The 18538-nt window shown below is 29.4% G+C and overlaps 1 protein-coding gene across 1 annotated transcript in view; it reads right to left on the reverse strand.

Annotated features, from left to right (window-relative positions):
- Nucleotides 1–6245: 6245 nt before the first annotated feature.
- LOC107440795 (nose resistant to fluoxetine protein 6) overlaps nt 6246–18538 on the reverse strand; it is a 55246-nt gene continuing 42953 nt past the window's right edge. Inside the window, exons 12-15 of the mRNA XM_087167650.1 lie at nt 16405–16525; nt 12817–12991; nt 10487–10629; nt 6246–7175 (exon numbers count right to left, since the gene is read on the reverse strand). Coding sequence (XP_087023776.1) covers nt 6939–7175; nt 10487–10629; nt 12817–12991; nt 16405–16525 — 676 coding nt within the window. The 3' untranslated portion in view covers nt 6246–6938. The remainder of the gene's footprint in view (nt 7176–10486; nt 10630–12816; nt 12992–16404; nt 16526–18538) is intronic.

The following is an 18538-nucleotide window of genomic DNA, read 5'->3' on the forward strand; positions in this document are numbered from 1 at the left end:
GAAAGATATTTCTATCTAAGGCATTTATCTGAAATTCTACTCGACAATGCTGAATCACTGTCCTGGATATAAATTTGAGCAAATTTGTGATTTTGATTGTTAGGAGGGATCAAGCTTGTTGTCGCAGTGACATTGACATCACCTTTAAAAGTAAGACAACTGATCCCTTTAAAAGAAATTTCATGAGATGGGCAAGAAGCTGCCATCGCAAATGCAGAGTTGTATGATCGAACATTCTGTTAAAATTAATTGCATCAGAATGGGTGCCAAGTAAAAGATCTCTTAATACTTCTGGATATTCCAGATTGGCGAGCTCAACTTTGCCATGATAGCAGCAGTTAAATTTCATTCTGCCATGCTCTGCTGGAAACGAAAGAGCACCACAGTTTACACATTCATCACTGAATGTTCCAAAGGAAAAATGTGGTATAATGTCTGATAAAGACTCACCAAGATATTCGTTTTCATTTAAACGTCTTGACTCTTCAACGTTTCTTAGCCGGCGCATTCCGCCGCCGCGTGTTGATAGCACTACGATTATTTTCCAGCTGCTAAATAATGTTCAGCTCTATGTCGCTGTTGATATCGTCCAAGAGATTCACGGCGATCCATTTTTTTTAAATAAAAGATATAAGTTTTATAAAATAAACTCTATTCAATATATTTTGATAATTTGGAATGTAAATAGTTTCTTTAGAGAGTGTTGATTCGTGCTTCCAATAACTCTATAAGATTTATCAAAGCTATTAAAATATATTGGAATTCTAAAATAAATAACTGCTTTCTATAGAAACAAACATTCTATTATGAAACTTTAGAAAAACTATCTTTTTACATTGCCACTCAACATTATTAATAAGCACTTGATAATATTGCGTTAATGACACTTTTATCTAATAACGTCATAAACAATCTTTGCATAAAGTTTGGTTCATAATAATCATATATAATCGTTTGCATAAATTATCGTTCGGTCTTTTTATAGCTTTACGTAACAAGTGTGAGATTTTTTTTTCGGAATAGCGATGTTATAATTTTGTTGTTGAGTTAATAAATCTTCCTTTTTATAAGCGTAATAGTTAAGTTATCTTAATTATTTGATTCGAAGTCCTCTGAGTTTTATTTGAGGTCAGTTTCGATTTGTATTTTTTGGCAGCATTAATAAAAATTATTTCCTTTTCACACACATGCGTTCGCAATTTTGATTGGCTGTTTTGTGCGTTACTAACCAGAAGTCTTCTGTGATTGGCTATGTGTTATCATTCCACTCTCTTCTTAGATATAAATATATATGCATTTATATATATATATATATATATATATATATATATATATATATATATATATATATATATATATATATATATATATATATATATATATATATATATATATATATATATATATATATATATATATATATATATATATATATATATATATATATATATATATATATATATATATATATATATATATATATATATATATATATATATATGAAGATTATCTTTTCGTACTATTCCTAAATAATATTTTCTGCGAAAAAGCATTCTAGGAAATTTTAGAGTAACCAAAAATTGATTAGTAACCCAAGTTAAAAAAACAAAATTTTGGATGAAATTGAAATGGTAACCAGGCAAAGTGATTAGGTTTAAATTTAATCTGGAATTAGATCTTTGAAACGCAATTTACGTTAATACAATAAACCACAACATACTCTTTTGTTTATGATACTTAATAACATCTTTATTCCTGCACAAGTTTGTAAAATGAATAAAAATCTAAAGAAAAAAAAGAAACAGAAATTTCTTTAAAAAAACATTGCTCATTGATTTTTATTGATAAACTGCATTCTTTTTTACTCGGTAATTATGAAGCATAAATAAAACTAAAATATAAGCTCTAAATTGGAGCTGAACCTGTGCATAAATTAATACGTATAATTAATTTAACTTTTAGACAATTTTTTATTGATATGAGCTATTTAATTTTTTAACCTCACATTCACGCCCAATTTTTAGGTCAGTCTGCTTCAGTTTTTTGCTACTCATGCGAGGAAAGTATTTTAATTCAAGAATTTGAATATGTTTACGAGTTCTATTAAATTTAAACATCATTAAAGATGAAAAATAGTTTCACCTTTTTATGTAAGCAGCGTAAATCAAATTGTTAGTTTAGATGAACAGTTTTTAATTACTATTAAATTTATGTAAGTTAATTAGGCATAATTAAAAAAATATATATCCCTGTCTTTTAACTTAAAATGGGATAAGGTACTTCAGACATCCTTCCCATTTTCAAGCTTTTGACTGCTCTCCTGCTTTGTACATCAAGTTGTACCCTTTTTAAAATTTGAGTTTATATCAAATTTTGGCTTTTAACTTTGTTCTTTCCTGTCTTCTTTTAGCTAACTAATTTATTTCAGTTTTTTCTTGCCCACGCGAGAAATAAATTCAGAAATTATGGAAACTGTACGTTTAGAGCTGATGCTTAAGACTACTCACTCACTTGATATTTCTGTTGGTTGTTTGTAAAATATGCTTAGTAATTTACATAAGATAAAAGTTAGATCTAAATGAAAAGCTTAGGAAGATAGAAATAGAAGTAAAACTATGTACTTACTTTCTAATGCCCATGGCTTTAAATTAATAGCTTCGTTAAAATAAATAACTAGACTATCTTTACACTGATTACTTGCATTGCCATTTAAAAAGTTTTTGAAAAGTTGGGAAACAAACGATGCATTATTAAAATAACTTTTTTCAAACTCATCTGTGGTCGGAGAGTCTGATGAAAATGAGACATTTTCATCAGATGACATGAGATCATCTGATGACATGAGACGAGGAAAATAAAACATTTTGTGTACTACTATGTTATAAACGTATAAAAGGTTAATCCTTCCTTATAAAAGGAAACGTATCGAAGAAATTTTTTCCTTTTTACCGGATTTAATGAGAAAAACAAATTTACAAGTCTGAAATAATATCAGTGCTGATGAAAAAACTATTTTAAGGAATACAACTTAAAATTAATCAGCTTCAAATACAGAAAATGCTGGCAGCTGCTTTACACTAAGAAGAGTAACAGAATATTCTTTGGGTTAACACTTAATAGATAACCACTTTGGTGTAAAGTAGGTGCCTCCCTTATCATAGAGTAAGAAGCAAGAATTTTTTTTATAGTGTATGAAAATATTTAGACGAATATTCAATTTATTTCGAATGCATAACAGTAGGACAATGTTTCAACAAACATGTTTAAATTTACCCCCAAGAGGCTCTATACTGTAAAAACTGTGGTGTAATACCTATCCAAATTTGGTGTTTATAAACTCTAAAAATTATGTGAACGATTACTTTATTTCAAGTTGATAACAAATCCAACGTTCATACACAATGGCGTAGTTAAATTTTTTGCCGTTTTGCACGGTTCACAGTGAACATTACACAGTTACAATTATGTTCTAATTACAATTGCACACAGTTCAGAGTTACAATTATGTTATGTTCTCATCACAATTATGCTCTCATAACTTCCTTTTTATTGATGAATAAACAATATTAATTTTAGTCAATTATTTGCCAAGTTATTTCTGTTTTTTTTTATCGAAATAATTTGACAAACTGAATTGAATGATACCAATTCAGTGACTAATGTTATGTTAAAGTGTAAGAACTTTTCTTTCATGTATCGTGATATTTAGCAAACACGTTTAGTTAGCAGAGGAATCATCATTTTTTCCCTACGTACTTTTACGACGAGAAATAAGCAATACGTCAAACTTTGATTAAATTTCAAATCATTTCTGGAGTAACTTAATACGTGCTTTATATTGACGGTTCTTAGCAGTTTTCAATGTGAGGATAAAACTAATCACTTTAAAGCTACAGTAGAATCTCGATCGATTGTTTTTAAAGTTACCATCCATTCATTACGAATGATACATGCTGGAAAACGACGAATGCAGGACAACTTAAAATATCAAATAGTGATTTGAAAATGTGTGGAAAATGACAAAGAAAATTGGACTTAAAATGTAAAGAAGTAACGGGAATAGTTAAGTAGTCTAAAGATCTTTCATTGAAATAGTTATGTACTTAATGCAAACATTTTTAGGACGCAAAAGAGAAGCGTTTTTCCTAAACAGCAGCCTATCCTAATTTCATCTTCATCATTAGCATCAGGAAATGCTGTTTTTCTTTTCAAAGCGAATAAAGTAAGTTTGATTATTTTCCTATCAAATGAATGATATTTTTAGAGTTGTCAGTTGAATTTCTGAACGATAGACGCGGGAATCTGCTAGTTTCAAAAGCGATCTAAATGGGTATTATTGACATTATAAGAATAGCTTTTCTGACGAGACTGTTCAAAGAAGACGATACAAACTGGAAAACAGAAGATGCGAAACGATGAAACAAGGTTCGATTTGTAATTTTTTTCCACCACCTACGAAATAAAAATTGTATGGTAATATTGCTTCGAATTTCTATTGAACAACCCAAATAATTGTGTGACGGAACACTTTTATTTGAGTAGTCTGTCATAGAAAATTGAAAGGAAGTTGTTGAATTCAAAACACTTATATTGGAAAATATTTACGCCAAGATACGCGCATTCACACCAAGCACGAAATATTTCCGCCCCCAAAAGTACCCATTTTAGCGCATTTTTTATATCGTTCAATAGTTGTCGAAAAATTGTCGATATCGAAGTGATACTTCTTATGCGACTTCCAACAAGGTTGCGTTAAACGTTTAACGCTACATTTTTATTGGCCGGGAAATCACGTGGTAGGATCCAGTTTTCCCTCATTCATTTCATATTGTTTAGGCTCTCACTAGCATAAAAATAATAAAAGTCATAAAAGTATTGTTTTTCTATAAATATTTTTTTAGTTTGATTTGATACACATATAATTTAATGGGGTAGAATTTTTTATTTCCAAACTTAGTGGATAACAATTGTAAAAAAATGAGTGAAACAATCCCACGGACAATGCGACGGATTTAAGGTTATGTGAAGGTACGTCTCTTGTGAATATCAATTGATTGTTAGGTTTTCTCTTTTCTAATTGCCATTATTATTTCACCAAAGGCAGCTATGAGGGATATTAAATTACTTATTGCGAAATCTTTATTGCCACTATCCACTGCAGGTTCACAAGCTCTGGCAAACGTTACTGGTGAAGAAATTGATTAGTGTGAGCGGCCCGTGATCCTTGCAGGAGATTTTAATGTGAATTCCTCGTTACCTGAAGCTGAAACATTATTAACCTTCCTTAAAGACAAATTTGGATTGGGGATAATAAATGGTAGGAATGATCCAGCAACCAAAGGGGTAACTACCATTGATGCAGTTTTTGCAAGAAATATTGAAAAAATAGAACTCAAACATTTCGTATCTTACTTTAGTTATCATAATCCCACTGTAAATGCTATAGATTTGGATATTTCTCCTCTCGAAAATGATAATTAAAGGATGCGATCAATTGTGAATTGTAAGCATTGTTAATAAAGTTTGTCTTAAAGAAACTATATGATTTCACTAAAAATCAATTTCTACCCCTTCCTATTTTCATTTCCACACTACGAAGTTTCACTTCTTCCGCGCGGAGGGACTCCACGCACTATTTTTTTTACTCGCTGCTATACTTTTAAGGATATTATAAAACTATATGATAGACGGATCCCGAGGAAATAATTGCTAGATGCAATCAATCCCGACTCTTATAAAGTAAAGCTCGTTGATGGGAATATTTAATACGTATATGTAAATAAAATATAGAAATTTATTCCTAGAATACAATGAGTGGGTGTAGTGATAGAGAGGCAAGATGAAATAGAAGAGCTAGTATGAACAACTCTGCGAATTTTTCTATCTCAATGAGGTTAATTCGAACCAAATTGGTAAATAAAACGTGATTTTTGCAATTGATTTAACTAAGAGATACTGGGTTGCAAAGCTGAAAAAAAGTATGAAGTCACTGAAAGTGATAAATCGCTTTCTGATGGGTGAAAAGAAGTGATACTTTTTACCCATCATTAAACTAGGCCAAGTGACGTATTACGAAATTTTACATTTTACTTTGCAAATGATTTCATTTACTATATTAGTGTATTCGCAACATTGAAGAACTTAAAATGCAAAAATAACTTGTTTTAATACTATTTAAATTTCTAATATTTGAGAAAAAATGAAAGGAAAGAAGAAAACGAAAAGAATTTGCATAAATCAAGTAATCATTTGTTAATAAATGTTTAATGCATTTCGAATCGTATTTTTACAAAGAGGCCAAACAAATTTTTGTCGAATTCCATTCCTGCAAAGTTTTCATCATCTGTGTAACTACATACAGGATATCTCTGGTCCAGCCAAAAACTCTTAAACTACACAGAACAGTTCACCACTAATCCGACTTTCTTCTATATTGTAGTTGCTTAAGGCAACAAGACCTTTTTCTTTTACACTCACAACGTCTTGTTGAAACAAAAAAACGTCTTGTTGCTATTGACAACAAACGGACGATTTAAGTCAGGTTTGAAGGAAAAACAATTTTTATTGAGCATTGGTATGAATTTCTGTAAAAGTACATTATTTTATAGTGTGTTTTGCGTCTTATATAATCTTTCTCAATAAAACTACAATTATAGAATTTCTATGCCAATATTCAAGGTAAATTTTGAACTCAGCCATTAGCCAATGTAAGTGTAAAGAAAGCATATATTTACAAAAAATGTCATTTCGTAATGATAAAACTGTTCTAACATCATGAAGTATTTTATTTAAAAAAATTTGATTTTTATAAAATTTATCACCCGTTCAGAGAATTAACGGATGCATTTTAGCTTTTTTTTCTGAGCTGAATATTTGCAATACAGGAATTAAAAGGGTTGCACATTAGTGATTTTATGTTCTAGTTTTTATTTAATATCCTAACCAGTTTCCGATTTGAGCTCTCGCATTGGGCGGTGTTGAACTTGTAGAGCTCTTTCCTTCAATGGATCATTAGTTTCATTGAAAGGTTCTTCCCTTCTGCCATTGTGTGGTGTTGAAACTCTAAAATTTTTCGTCAATAGACTTATAATTTTATTAAAAGGAATTTCTATTATGATGTACATGAGGAAGCCCGCGAATATTGAGAATAGAAAAAAAAATATGAATTCTCCAATCTGAAAAAGAAAAAAAAATACAATTTATAAATATGGGAACAATATGAAGTCCGAGTTAATCGTTTTGAATAAATTGAACTAATAAATCATATAAAGATAAGAATTCAGTCTTGTACGATGTCCTATTATTATCTTAAATAAATATTTTTTATGAGTTAATTTATGAGTAAGTAAAAAGCAGTGAAATAGTTTTTACTGATAATTTTTTTTAAAAAACCAAAATACATAATTTTAAAAAAGTTAGTGTCTATGAATTTGAAACTTTTATTTACGTAATAAATCATTCTAAAAAGTGAGAGTATAAGACTTTATTTAAAAAAATTTCTTTTCCTTATTTTGTAGTGAATCGTATTTGCGAGCTAATGAAAAAAGTTAGATTTGAATATCCTAAAAAATTTAAAAGTTTCATGCTATTTTCGAAGTAGTTCTTGCACTTTTTAAAGCAATGTTCAAAATGATCAGGGGTTTTCCACAAATTTCATTTCGTATAATAATGCAAAATTAATAACAAATGATCATACCTTACAATAATAGTCCGGAAACCGATATGTGATGGTATTAGGAAAGAAAACATACTTTTACATACCAAAATTGGGCAATGATCCCCAATTTTGGGAAACGCCTGATTGTTTTGAGTTTTCTTTAAAAAAGTAGTTAAACTACTTAGAAAATTGCTTGAAACGTTTTAAATTTTCAAGACATTCAATTCAAACCTTTTTATTGGTTGCCAAATACGATTTACTACATTATATAAAAATGTCCATATCTCCTTAAATATTTACTCTAGTTTTACGCAATTTTATGCGATTGTTAAAAATGACAACTTAAGTAATCGATACAAATTACAAGCTTATTGCTTGATTTTCTCAGCATAGGGTGTTCAAAAATACTTGTTTTCTTTTGGACATGGAAAACTTATAAAACGTTACTTTATTTAAATATGGGCCAATACCCATTTAAATAAGAAACTTCCTCATTTTTTTTTAGGAAATGAAATAACTCTATATCTATTTTTTTATAGATTATAATCATATCAGAATAATTCAAACGTCGTTTTTTTTACAATTTAAGTTTTTTGGTTGTTTATTTATTACTCAACAAATAAATGTCACAAGGGTAGCAGAATCATCTAAAAGTCTGCATTTTGTAAAAGACATTTAAATTCTTTTTTCAAACTAGTTATTTTCAGATTTAGTAAAGTAAGACATATTTTAAACTAAAAGTTGTATTCATATAATACGTAGTAAATGCCCTGGAATATTGTCACAATTACAAATGACAGTGTCATAAAGGTAACACACCAAATATTGTGTTTATATAAGGCATAGGTAAGGACCTGGAATGTTGTCGCAAGTATTACAATTAACAGTTTCATAAGAATAACACACCAAATATTGTATTTATGTAATACATAGAATAAGTTCTGGAACATTTTCAGAAGAATAACAATTGCTAGTGTTCCAAGATCAACTCACCAAAATATTGTATTTATATTAAACATAGTAAAGGCCCTGGAATATTGTCACAGGTATTATAATTGGCAGTGTCAGAAGTGTAACGCACCAAATGTTGTATTTGTATAATACACTGGTGAAATAAATTAAGAGAATTTGCATATTTTATCGAATTTCATAAGAGGAACAGAACTGAATGTAAAACCACTGCTTCTAGACAAGAATACAAATCTTGTACATCAAATGCGTAAGCGTACAAGTGTAAGTAGGAGGAGCCAGTAAAGAAGCAGGCTTTATAAGTGTGCGTAAGTTAATACACATTTCGTTCGCAAGCGCACATCCAAGAATTTCTCGGAGTTACTTTGCAGCAATAGGTTAAATTCAAATTGTAACAGTAAAAATGAGCAACCTCGAAATTTCAGATGATGGAAAGAGGTGGCGAATTGTGGGGAGGCTAAAAGCAAGTCAATCTCAGATTTCTAGAGAGTGCAATTTAACACCCAGCGTCATATTAAACTTTTGTAAACAGTTTCAGGACTCCGGATTCATCGAGAGAAAGCCTGGGCAAGGTCGTCCAAGAGCCACAATTTCCAGAGAATATCGCTATTTGTCTAATATAGCGAGGTGAAACAAAGGGACTACAGCTTCTCAGCTCTCTCGTGACTTGTATGCAGCCACATGATCCCGTGTGTATCAAGGGCGACTGTTTCCAAACGATTTCGTGAGAGAGAAGACCTGCTGTTTGCGTCCTGCTCACTTCTACGAACAGGAGAGTCCGTTCAGTATGGTTCAGAGAGCTTTGAGATTGGAGTGTGGATCAATGGGCGACCGTTTTCTTTACTGATGAGTCCCGGTTCAGCTTAAACACCGATTCTCGCCGTACGTTCGTATGGAGAAAACCAGGGATCCACTACCTACCCTCTAAAGTTTGTGAAATCGACCATTATGGCGGAGCAGGTTTAACGGTCTAAGCAGGAATCATGTTGGATGGCAGCTCACCTCTCCATGTCTTTGACAGAGGCTCTGTGACTGGTATGAGGTATAGATACGAGGTCTTGAAGCCCTACGTTTGCTTTTTAAGGAGTGTAGTTGGCCCTGAGTTCATTTTAATGGACGATAACGCTAGGCCAGATATAGCTCTTCTGGTCAACACGGATTTCTAGAGTGTGAGGATATTCGCCGGTATATATATATATATATATATATATATATATATATATATATATATATATATATATATATATATATATATATATATATATATATATATATATATATATATATATATATATATATATATATATATATATATATATATATATATATATATATATATATATATATATATAAAGAGAGAGAGAGAGAGAGAGAGAGAGATGGATATAGTTTCAAGTCTGTTAGATCAAGTTTAGTCTATCCAGCTCTCTCTATGTTATTCTGAATATGGAGCAACATGTCAATATGAAAAAAGCCATAATTTTGAAACAAAAAATGAGAAGAGTTTGTGGTATAGTTTTTAATATTTAAAAACTTACGCCAATAAATCATGATCTGAACTCATTAAAAATTGCAAAAAAAGAGAATATGTCATTGGTTTTGATAATTTTCATCTGGGTGGAAATACGTCAAAAAATTGTTTTTTTTCCAAAAAGTTTAACTTTAAAATATTTAAGTTATTTGTCCGTTCTACAACCCAGATAATTCTTGCGGCGAGAATACAGTTTAAATTATATTTTCCTTCAAGTGTGTAAGGCACCTTAAATTGAGGCTTTTTTATTTTCCTTGGGGAAAGAGAATTCAAAAACCATGTCAAAAGATTTACGCATTTTCTGGAGCCAAAATATAAAACAAACTTACTTGGGAAATTCTATCCATGTAGTGTCTTTCAGCATTAATAGCATCCCTAAATATCAAATATAAAGGGTGCACTATGTAAATGTTATAACTTATACGACTTAGTGGAAGGAATGCCTTCGAAGAAAGTATTTTGTTGACAACACCTATAAATAATATTTATAAAAAGTAGATTAATTTGTTTTGTATAGTGCGACAAAACAAAACAAAAAGAAAGTATCCAAAAAATTAGAATTCAAACAATGTAATAAATCCGCTGATAATATCATCAAAAACTATATTAAAGTATTGTTTTAGTCTCGGAATGCGGAATAAGAAATTCGGAATAATTGAAAATTAATTAAAACTTGTACAAATAAATGAAATTGGCCACTAGTATATTTTTCAAATTAATTTGAATAAGTTTGCATCTCAATTTAAGGTAACAATTGCTAATAATAATAGATAAATGTCCAATTGCTAATAAAAATAGATAAAAATCCCTTTTAAAGACAATTTAAAAGTTTTCCATTATCTTTAGCTTTGAGTTTACTTAAAAAGTGATTTTGATTCTTTTTTATTTTGGTCAAACCACCTTTACCGCGTTAAAAGAATGTTTTTTTAAAATTAAATTAAATTTTCAATATATTGTTTTAGTTGCTGCGATTCAGATGGCCTACTTACTGCGCTGTACTTAATATTTTTAAAAACCAAATTTCTTTATCTAAAATTAATAAAGCATTTTTCAATTTTTCAGCACAATGCAACGAGAATACACTTGAATGGCATCCTTCTATGAACGAAAAATAATTAATTTGCTTGGTCACGAGTAAATTTTCGAAAATCCACCATTTGAAAATTTTTTACGAACTAAGTAACATCTCTGTTCTATTGAAAATACAATTGCAAATAAAAAAACTTTTTGGAAGAAAAGATATAGTGAGAATTAAACATGTATAATTTATTGTGAAATATTAATTTGAAAAATTTCAGTCTAAAGTATCCCTAGTGGGACAAATTTGCAATGTGTGGAATATTTGCAAATTTTATTAAAATGAATTTTCTACAAAATGCCAGAACCAATGTAAATGAATTAATACATAAACTTTCGAACTATGTTAAAAAATTGTGAGCACTGCGCCTCTTCCATTGTGGGTGTTCAATTTTACATTTCATTCTGTTATGTTGCGATGAAGTTATAAGATTTAAGTGCAACAGCAAAAAGTTCGACGGCGTGTCAAAAAATGTTTAGGAAATACGACAGAAAAAAATCTCCCATCGATTGTTAGTTTGAGCATTATTAACTGGTAAACTTGTAGTAAAAAATATCCAGAGAGAAGCTCCATAGCCCGTAGAAATATAACATGCCGAAATTGCCATACTTGCTTATAAATATAGCACCATGCTTCTTTTTTCTAATTTGTTCGAAAATCACTGCAATATTAAATGCTTTTTTTTTTGCTATTCTCCCACACTTTTTTAAGACTTAGAAATTTGAAATTATTATAACGTGTAGAAAAGTGTATAAGGTACAGGACAGGCGAATTTCAATTTGTTCGAAAGTCATTGTAATTATAAGTATTTTTTTTCGCCATTTTTTTCACGCTTTTTTTACGTTACATTTAGAAGAGTTGCGGAAAAACTATTGGACTTAAAAACTTGGAATCACATTGGGACTAAAAGAATGCACAGAAGAGACAGAAAAAATTAACATTGGATTATTAGTTCGAGAATTGTGAACTGCGAAACGCGCACGTAAGAAATACGAAACGGCCGATCTACATCCCGTAAAATTTGCGACGGAATTAAAATGTTTCGTTATGAAGGAAATCTTTCCATTTTTGAACTTTGCATAATTTTTTTTTCTTTTGAAATACCAGTTTGTTTAAAAGTTATTACTATTTTAAGTACTTTATTTATTTATTTTTTTTAACTTTCAAAAATGACTATTTATCCATTCTAGAAAAAAATGTTTTGACTTTCTCCTGAAATGTTCGATTAATAAGCTCAAATTTGAAAAAAAAAGTGGAAGAAACTCACGCGTCAAATATAACAAAATATAAATTAATTAATCAATAAATTAAGAGAGAGAGAGAGGCCGTTTCCTATTGAACTGCTAGGCAAAAATGTTAAAGTAATATGCTTTTATTTAATCCGTATTTTCTTTGAAACTATTTCATCTTAAATTCGCGAACGTTAATTTCAATTACGAAAAATCGGTGGCATAAATTCCTTCCCTCACTTTGTGGTGGAAATTTCTAGACGTTTGTACAAACGGCTCTGGAGTTATAAGCAAGAAGTATATAATTTTCTCCCTTTTTCAATTATATATATGATAAAAAAATATTTTGTACCTCCATGACCAGCCTCACAGGAGTATAGTATCCAACTAGTTATGAAAGCCATGGCAGGAACTCTAGCAATATTATAGAATGTAGTAATTCTCAGGTCTTTTATGGGTAAAAATACTGAGCCTGTGACTGCGATGAAGCACAGTATAGAAAAAATCCATCCAGTAATAACCCAAGTCTATGAAAAATGAAAAATTAAATGACATATGAAGGAACATTAATCATTGTACTTAATTGATGCAAAATGATATTCAGTAGTAAACAAAAGTTTTAATCCGAATTTTAAGTTGCACAAAAGTTTTAATCCGTTATGCAGAAGTAAGCATAAGCTTTAAGCTGAATTTGATGTTATGCAGTAGAATGCTTAATTTTTAAGCCGAATTTGATGTTATGCAGTAATAAGCAAAAGTTTTAAGCTAAATTCAACTTTGGTAAATAAATTTCAAAAGGATTTTGAAATTATTGATGGAATAAATCAGTACTAAGTACACGATATCCCTAAATTATTGTTTAATACCTTACAACTCATCATAAAAGTGGAATTTGGCAGGCCGATTTCGATAAAGATTTCTGTCAAATATAATCTTAAATGTAAGTTTTTTTTTTTGTCTCAAGCAAAACAGAGCTTAGTTTGCTATAAATGAAAATCTATATTTTTTATTATTTATTTTTTGCCATATTTTTCATTAGTTCTTGGGACATTTTCGTTCTTCATAAGAAAAAAGTTTCAGATTTAAGTGCGTTTCTTCCTAAAGACATTTTACTTTAAATTTTTTTTAAATAGCTGAACTATTTTAAGAAATTAGTGCTCAAATATGTCTGGTGAATTAGGTCTAATGACGCACAATATCCATATATTTCTGGATTCAATTTGAGTTGAGAGGAAAATAATGAATTTTGAAAAGTAAACGAATGGCATGCTGACTTTCACTTATTACAAAAATATTAATAAAAACCATTCTTAACATGATATGATATGTGGATATTTGTTAATAATACGCCTAATACAGATTAAATTGCGTTTAGCTAAAAAAAATATTTTCAAAATATTTTAACTATTTAACTGTCTGCGTAATACAGGGTGTTTATAAACTCCCGGACCCATTTTGATGTTTTATAACTCCTAAAATAATAAAGATAGATTGAAATTAATAGCATAAATGGTTAGATAGACTCAAAATGTTTCATAACCCTTGTCAATGAACTTCCACGTGTGCCCCCTTCGTCGCACGGAGAATATCAAGTCGATAGTTAATTTCACGCCAGGTAGCGGCAAGCATGTTGTCATCCACAGAGGCTATTGTGGTTGTAATTCTGGCTATATGTTTATAACAAGCGTTTTTCTGCCAAACCTGTAGACCCACAAACTGCATCTCCACCAAGTGAGAGAGCTCAAGATGCAGCTGTTTTCCAAGTAACGGGTGTGGACTTTGCTGGTCCTGTGATTTTGAAAGACAATTCAAAGGGCTGGATATGTATTTTTACCTGTGCCGTTTATTTTACAGGGAGTGGACAAGCTGTTAAAAGGGCTTGACAAACTATATTTATAAGAACTCCATAGTGATTTAGAACTTTAATTTTTATTTCAAATTCTTGCAAAGTGTCATTTCAACATAAGATATCTTTAAGTTATGTAAGTTAACTTTGTTAATGTTGTTAACTTAGGTGGGAGGATGTGAAATATTATGTGCTTATGCGCATCGTATTTTTTGTAAAATAACTTACTTATTATATATCAGTTTGAAGATGGCAACGAGAAGAGTTTTTGTGGTTGCCATGGTAAGTTTAGAATGCAATTAGTTTTGAGAGAGTAAGAGATTTTTTTTTTTTGGAACTGCGATGCTGTAATTTTATTGTTTAGTTAATAAATCTTCCTTTTATATTAAACGTAATAGAGTTTTAATTATTTGATTCGAAGTCCTTTGAGTTTTATTTGAGGTCAGTAAGTATTTTGTATTTTTTGACACTTAGTATCTATCTCTGCATAAAAAGTGAAATGTCTGAAAGTTTGTTCACTAATTACTCGAGAACAGGAGCGCCGATTTGGATCATGTTTTTTCTTCTTTTTTTTGCAGTTTTCCAACTTTTATGGGGTGGTTTGTTAACAATCACCTACTATCGGTATTATGTAGTTCAGGCATAGTATCGAAAGTTTGAAATTTCACTGATGAAAAAGATTAAAACGGAAAAACTCACTAAAGAAAAAACTTGAAATTTAAACATAGATTAAAGCGTGCTTTCTCATGGAAACAGAATTTTCATAAAATATTTAAAACAAAAAGAAGAAATAGTAACCATTAGGAAAAAAACCCTAAAGTTCAATAAGCTCATAGTTTAAGTGCGAATTAATACGTGCTAGGAACACATATGCAGGCTTAGATAAATTATCGAAAATTGAAGAAATTTTATATTTCATCGTGAGTCATAATGTTATAAGCATCAATATGCTTATTAACAAATGTATACATATTTTCAATTTCATTTCTGACAAGCATTTTGAATGCATAAATTTAAAGCAATGATTGCAGTACTTCTTTCGGTTTGTCCTCAAGTATGTAATATAATTTAATAAACATTATTTTATTCCTGAATAATAAATAAAGCTGTCTGCACTATAATAAACATACGCCTGATAAGTTTTATTAAGACAGATTATTTTAGTAATTGGCAATTCTCAAAAGGTGTGATCATGACAGAGTTCGAAATTTGTAGCTCTGACAACAATAAAGCTTAATTGTAATTCATAGTAAAATGCTTAAGAGTAAATTTATAATTCTGTTTAGTGATATAAATTCACATAAATTATTGAAAAATATTCCACGTGTACTTTAAAAATCCATTTTTTGGAATCAAAAGTTCCTATCTCGGACATTCAAGCTATTAACTAAGACAATAACTCAAAAAAAAAATAAATAAAATAAATGAATAAGTAAAATAAATAAATAAAATAAATAAAACAAATAAAATAAATAAAATAAATAAAATAAATAAAATAAAATAAATAAAATAAATAAAATAAATAAAATAAATAAAATAAATAAAATAAATAAATAAAATAAAATAAATTATAGTGTCTAGGTGTTAACAAATAAAATTAGGAGTATAAAGTTTAAATAGGACGGTTACTTGATTATACAATTTACAAATGACAAAAATAAAAAATTGTAGTAAGCATTTTAAACTTAGTTACCCATCCTTAAATTAATTTTTAAAAAATTTTAGCTTTTTTTTGTGTGTTCTTAGGAAATATACGAGTAGCATACATAAAGAAATAAAACAACAAAAATGAATAAAAGAATAAATGAATATAAAAAATAATAGTGCCTAGACAGATAAAAATAATAGTATAAAATTTAAATAGGATTGCTACTTGACTATACATTTAACAAATGACAACAATATATAAGTTACAATGCTGTGTAAAATATTTTAAGATAACGCAATTTAGTATTAATAGTATATTAAATAAGTAGTGAATAATTAGCACTTATTATATAAATATCAATGGTATTCAGAACCAGCTGCTGTTAATGTTTTTGCTCTCAGTGTTTACAAAGTGCCCAAACAAGTGCCTTAAGATATTATACTCACTTTAGGTAGCTTTTGTTTTCCATATTTAAGACAGACCCAACCAGAAAGCATTCCAATTAGTTGGGCGGGAAGGTGGAACGATTGATATAAATAAGTTTTTTTTGTTACTTCTTCAATAACGCTAAAAAAAGAAAAAAAAATTGTATTTATCTTATCTTTTGGTAAATTTAAGAGTAAGTCATTTTTGTTGGTAAAATAAATATATAAATTTAAATAACAATTTATAAAATATTGTTTCTTCATTGCCTAAACGCAGCCAATATTTCTTTGTAAATAAGTACAACTCTTCAAGTAGAGAGTTTTCAAAAGCTAAATGTTTTTAAATTGTCTAATAATATAATTCCGAATTTGGTTGTTTGTAACCCTTACTGTTTTTAATAATAATAATAAAAAAAATATTTTTCAACTTTCATAATTTTTTTTTTCACATTCCAAAAAATATTTTTTAAGAAACTCGAGATTAATAGCAATAATAATTAAAACCGCTCATCTTAGCTTTTGGGGAAATAAATTTCCATATATAAAAAAAGTTAACGCCTTTTCTCTTTTTGGTCAAAATTAAAGTGTAGCGTTTAAAACGTAAATATTGCATTTTTATTTTAGCGCCATACCAAAAATAGTAATTGGAACTTTTAGTAATTGGAACTATATTTTTCCCTGATATAGTTAGAAATAAAACAAATCACATCGTTACCCTAACTAACTGTAGGAGCACTTATATCCACTTCTGATACGCGTACACATAAGAAAGTCGTTTGCAAACTTAATCTGACTTTTCAAAATATCTGTGTTTGTCATCTAATGATTCTGTAAGGATAGTTTTTGATGTAAAGCTTTGTTTGAGCGGAAAAGATGAAGGAAAATGATTCAAGTTAGAGTAATGAGGGAACGAGATGTTGGTTTTGAGAAAAGATGTTCAGAGGATTTATTTTTTTAAAGAAAAAGTTGCTTTGATATAAGAAAAGATGGTCTGCCTGGAATTGTTAAGGCTGCTGATCCATGCTCTATCTTTGGCATGTTCTAAATTCAGGTATGATCTGTTTTTATACTTTCCTCTTAAAATTGGGTATACTATAGCCTACGTCACAGATCGTGTTATTCCTACTAAATTTAACTACATTTTCTGCGAACCTGATTTCTAGCAACAAGAAAAAGCATCAAACGAAGTGTCTTGTTATAACCCTTATGAAAATTTAAGGTATATTTAAGGTTGATTTGAGGTATTTTTGAGGTATTAAGGTTGTTTTGAGGTATATTTGAGGTATATTTAAGGTTGCAGAGAAAACAGCTATAAAAATTATACCTCGTAAAGGTTGTAATTAAGGTGTATGAGGTTGATTTATATATACTTCAGCTTGTTTTGAGGTTGTTTAAAATTCACTTCAAATCAACCAGACTGATAAGGGGATTTTTAAGGTATACCAGGTTTATTTTCTTACACTTGTAACAAAAGAGGTATTTTTGAGGTATAAAAATTTTTACCTTATTTCAACTAACGATAAAAAGGTATTTATTGAGGTATATGAAGTCATTTTATTTATACCTAAGCTTATTTTGAGGTTGTTTTAAATTCACTTCAAATCATCCAGACTGATAAGATTATTTTTAAGGTATACGAGGTTGTTTCTCTTACACTTGTAACAAAAGAGGTATTTATGAGGTATAAAAAAATCAACCTTATTTCAACTAACGAGAGTGAGGTAATTACGAGGTATAAAAAATATATCTTTTTTCTACTAACGATATTGAGGTATTTATGAGGTATAAAAAAATATACCTTATTTCAACTAAAGAGAGTGAGGTATTTATTGAGGTGTTGAAGTCGTTTTATTTATACCTAAGATTGTTTTAAGGTTGCTTAAAGTACACTTCATATTAACCAACTCACTTCCCAGAGTTCCATGCGAGCCGGCAAATGGCGTGTGTGTTGACAATCGAAAGTCTATTCGAAATTCGGTAAGTGTGCTTGACCTTTATTAATTTAGTTTTATCACTTTTAATCAAATATACTTCAATTTTGAAACTTAAATTTCATTATTTTTGTTTTAACGACGCGTCCTGATCTTAAATAATTTAAGTTGGAGGATATTCTTAGAGGCTATCGTTGTAGGCTTAGCAATAAGAGAGAATAACC

This window comes from Parasteatoda tepidariorum, chromosome 7 (assembly GCF_982258835.1).
Source record: "Parasteatoda tepidariorum strain Cologne lab strain chromosome 7, Ptep-v5.0, whole genome shotgun sequence".
Lineage (NCBI taxonomy): Eukaryota > Metazoa > Arthropoda > Arachnida > Araneae > Theridiidae > Parasteatoda > Parasteatoda tepidariorum.